This window comes from Canis lupus, chromosome 9, assembly GCF_011100685.1.
Source record: "Canis lupus familiaris isolate Mischka breed German Shepherd chromosome 9, alternate assembly UU_Cfam_GSD_1.0, whole genome shotgun sequence".
Taxonomy (NCBI): domain Eukaryota; kingdom Metazoa; phylum Chordata; class Mammalia; order Carnivora; family Canidae; genus Canis; species Canis lupus.
The window spans coordinates 21463738-21466317 of NC_049230.1; the positions used below are offsets into that span (position 1 = coordinate 21463738).

A 2580-nucleotide genomic window follows, 5' to 3' on the forward strand; every position below is an offset into this window, starting at 1 on the left:
AAAGGACCTGCTTCTGTCAATTATTTGCTGTATGGTCAAGCATTTCCTGCTCTCTAAGTGAGAATGAAAATGGAATGATAATCTTGGCTCTGCCTGATTTGTGGGACAATTGTGATGACTGAATGAGATAATAAATATATTGAAGCTACAATTTACTTTTGGGCGTCATATCTACGTATACATATATATATATACACATATATATGTATATATACATATATACATATACTTAAAGTAAAACTTCAAGAAGGACTTCATAAAGGAAGTGCTGTAATAACACACACACACGTACACACACACACACACACACAGACAGGAAAAACGACATGAACATACAAACATTGGATGCAGGATGACACAGATTTTATTAGGAAAGAACGGAAGGAAGAAAGTTCAAAGCCATTGCAAAGGGCTTAGTAACCTGGCAGGACTTACTAACTATAATGCATCTATCTAAAAAGATGATCAGTACTGATCACTGCGGAGAGCTAACTATGCACTCATAAGAATGTGTTTCTATGCCGTAGAAGTGAAAGGTGATGATCACTTTTCGGAGACTGAGAGTGTGAATCAGTGGATGTTGACCAGCATCTGGGGTTGACCAAATGTTGTGGCTCAGCAATTGCTACAGTAAGCCAGAGACACTAGAATACAATCAAATTGAAGTAGATTGCATTCCCTCCATAGACTCATAAGCATTGCTGAGAAAGATGACAGGGGCAGTGTAAGCATGTGTTCCCAGGAAAGCCGAGGGAGCAACTTCTTGTAAGACAGGAACTTTGGCAAAATGGCGTAGGATATATATTCCGGTGAGTGCTGAGTCTATAGCAAGTTGCTCAGCAGCAGCAAGGCTGGCAGCAGCTGGATCCACAGCCCTGGGCTAGGCACCCGGGCAGGCAGCAGCAGGTGGGCTGGTAGCAGGTTCTCCTGCAGATAACGGGGGTGCAGCAAGCTGGCTGGGAGCAGGGAGTGCAGCAGCAACTGGGGTGGCAGCAAGGCTGGCAGCAGCTGGACACACAGCATGTGGGCTTGCAGCAGGTGGTCCTACAGCAGGTGGTTTGACAGCAAGTTGGGCGGCAGCAGCAAGGCTGGCAGCAGCTGGACCCGCAGCCACTGGACCCACAGCAGCTGGGCTGGCAGCAGCTGGACACACAGCATGCGGGCTTGCAGCAGGTGGTCCTACAGCAGGTGGTCTGACAGCACGTTGGGCGGCAGCAGCAAGGCTGGCAGCAGCTGGACACACAGCATGCGGGCTTGCAGCACGTGGTCCTACAGCAGGTGGTCTGACAGCACGTTGGGCGGCAGCAGCAAGGCTGGCAGCAGCTGGACACACAGCATGCGGGCTTGCAGCACGTGGTCCTACAGCAGGTGGTCTGACAGCACGTTGGGCGGCAGCAGCAAGGCTGGCAGCAGCTGGACCCGCAGCCGCTGGACCCACAGCAGCTGGGTTGGCAGCAGCTGGACACAGAGCATGCGGGCTTGCAGCACGTGGTCCTGCAGCAGGTGGTGTGACAGCACGTTGGGCGGCAGCAGCAAGGCTCGCAGCAGCTGGATCCACAGCAGCTGGGTTCGCAGCAGGTGGTCCTGCAGCACGTGGGCTGGCAGCACGGGGAGCAGCACGATTCACTCATGGTGTCGCAGGTGGAGGCGTGGGCTTCTGTTCTGAGGTGACGTTCTCAGATTCTGACTGATGCCTCCTTCCATTCTGGGGCTTTTATACACTGGACCCCCTCACCCCCAACGTATGGACCAATGGGCAGGACTTCCCTTGTTTATACCGTTTTCCATAGTCACTGGCGGCTGGTAGAAGAGGAAGTTCCCTAAGTGTTAGGAATCCCTAGAGAATGGGTGCTTAACATGTTTTAATTGAGAGTAACTCATAGGAAGATTGTCAGAGGGAAGCAAGGTGGTCACGTTAGCAGCCTCGTTCTTGCTTCCGGGGCCGTGGGATCACGTGATGCAGTTCCTGGGAAGTGGTTGGTGAGTCAGTTTCGTGCTCCTTGCCCAGCATTGGTAGTTTGGCTGCATGCAGACTGGGAGTATCCCTGAGGTGAAGGGAGCTTGATGGTTATATGTTCATAGTGATGAATTGCAATCATGCTGGAGCCCGAGTCTGTTTCCCCAAAGTGCCTCATTCCAGAGGCCCGCAGGCATCTGTCTCTTGGAGCACCCTACCTCGTTTGCATAGGGCAGTGCATTCAAAGAAACTTGGGTGGAGGACATCTGGCATCATGTCTTCCATATGTCAAGGCCGAATCGAGCAGGTGGATAGAAACAGGACTAAACCAGCATCCATGATCATACTTCCTCAGTGACCAGCAGTCCTGCTCTGATTTACCCAGAAATGAGTGTTTTCCCAGGCTGTGGGTATAAGCGGGGCATTTTGGGGTGAGTCGGTGACCCTAGTCCTAACCTTGTTAACCAGCAGAGTGAGATATTTAATGGCACTGACTCCACAGTTACTGTTTTCTCTTCCTCCCTCCCCCCGTGCCATCCCTTCTCCTCCTCTTTTCCCTCGTCTTTCTCCTCTGTCTTCCTTTAACACAAATTGTGCCCGCCTGCCTGCCTGCCATCGTGAAG

General features: G+C 51.6%; 1 protein-coding gene across 2 annotated transcripts; it reads right to left on the reverse strand.

Annotated features, from left to right (window-relative positions):
• Positions 1-341: 341 nt before the first annotated feature.
• LOC119876608 (keratin-associated protein 4-12-like) lies at positions 342-1700 on the reverse strand. Of its 2 annotated transcripts, XM_038546122.1 has the most exons (2): positions 1360-1700; positions 342-1269 (listed from the first exon to the last, which is right to left on the reverse strand). In XM_038546122.1, exons 1-2 carry the CDS (start codon positions 1629-1631, stop codon positions 837-839), a joined length of 705 nt encoding a protein of 234 aa, XP_038402050.1. In that variant the 5' UTR covers positions 1632-1700; the 3' UTR covers positions 342-836. The 2 variants fall into 2 exon arrangements, with proteins under 2 accessions (XP_038402050.1, XP_038402049.1); XM_038546121.1 differs by having other exon boundaries at positions 342-1700.
• Positions 1701-2580: the final 880 nt, after the last annotated feature.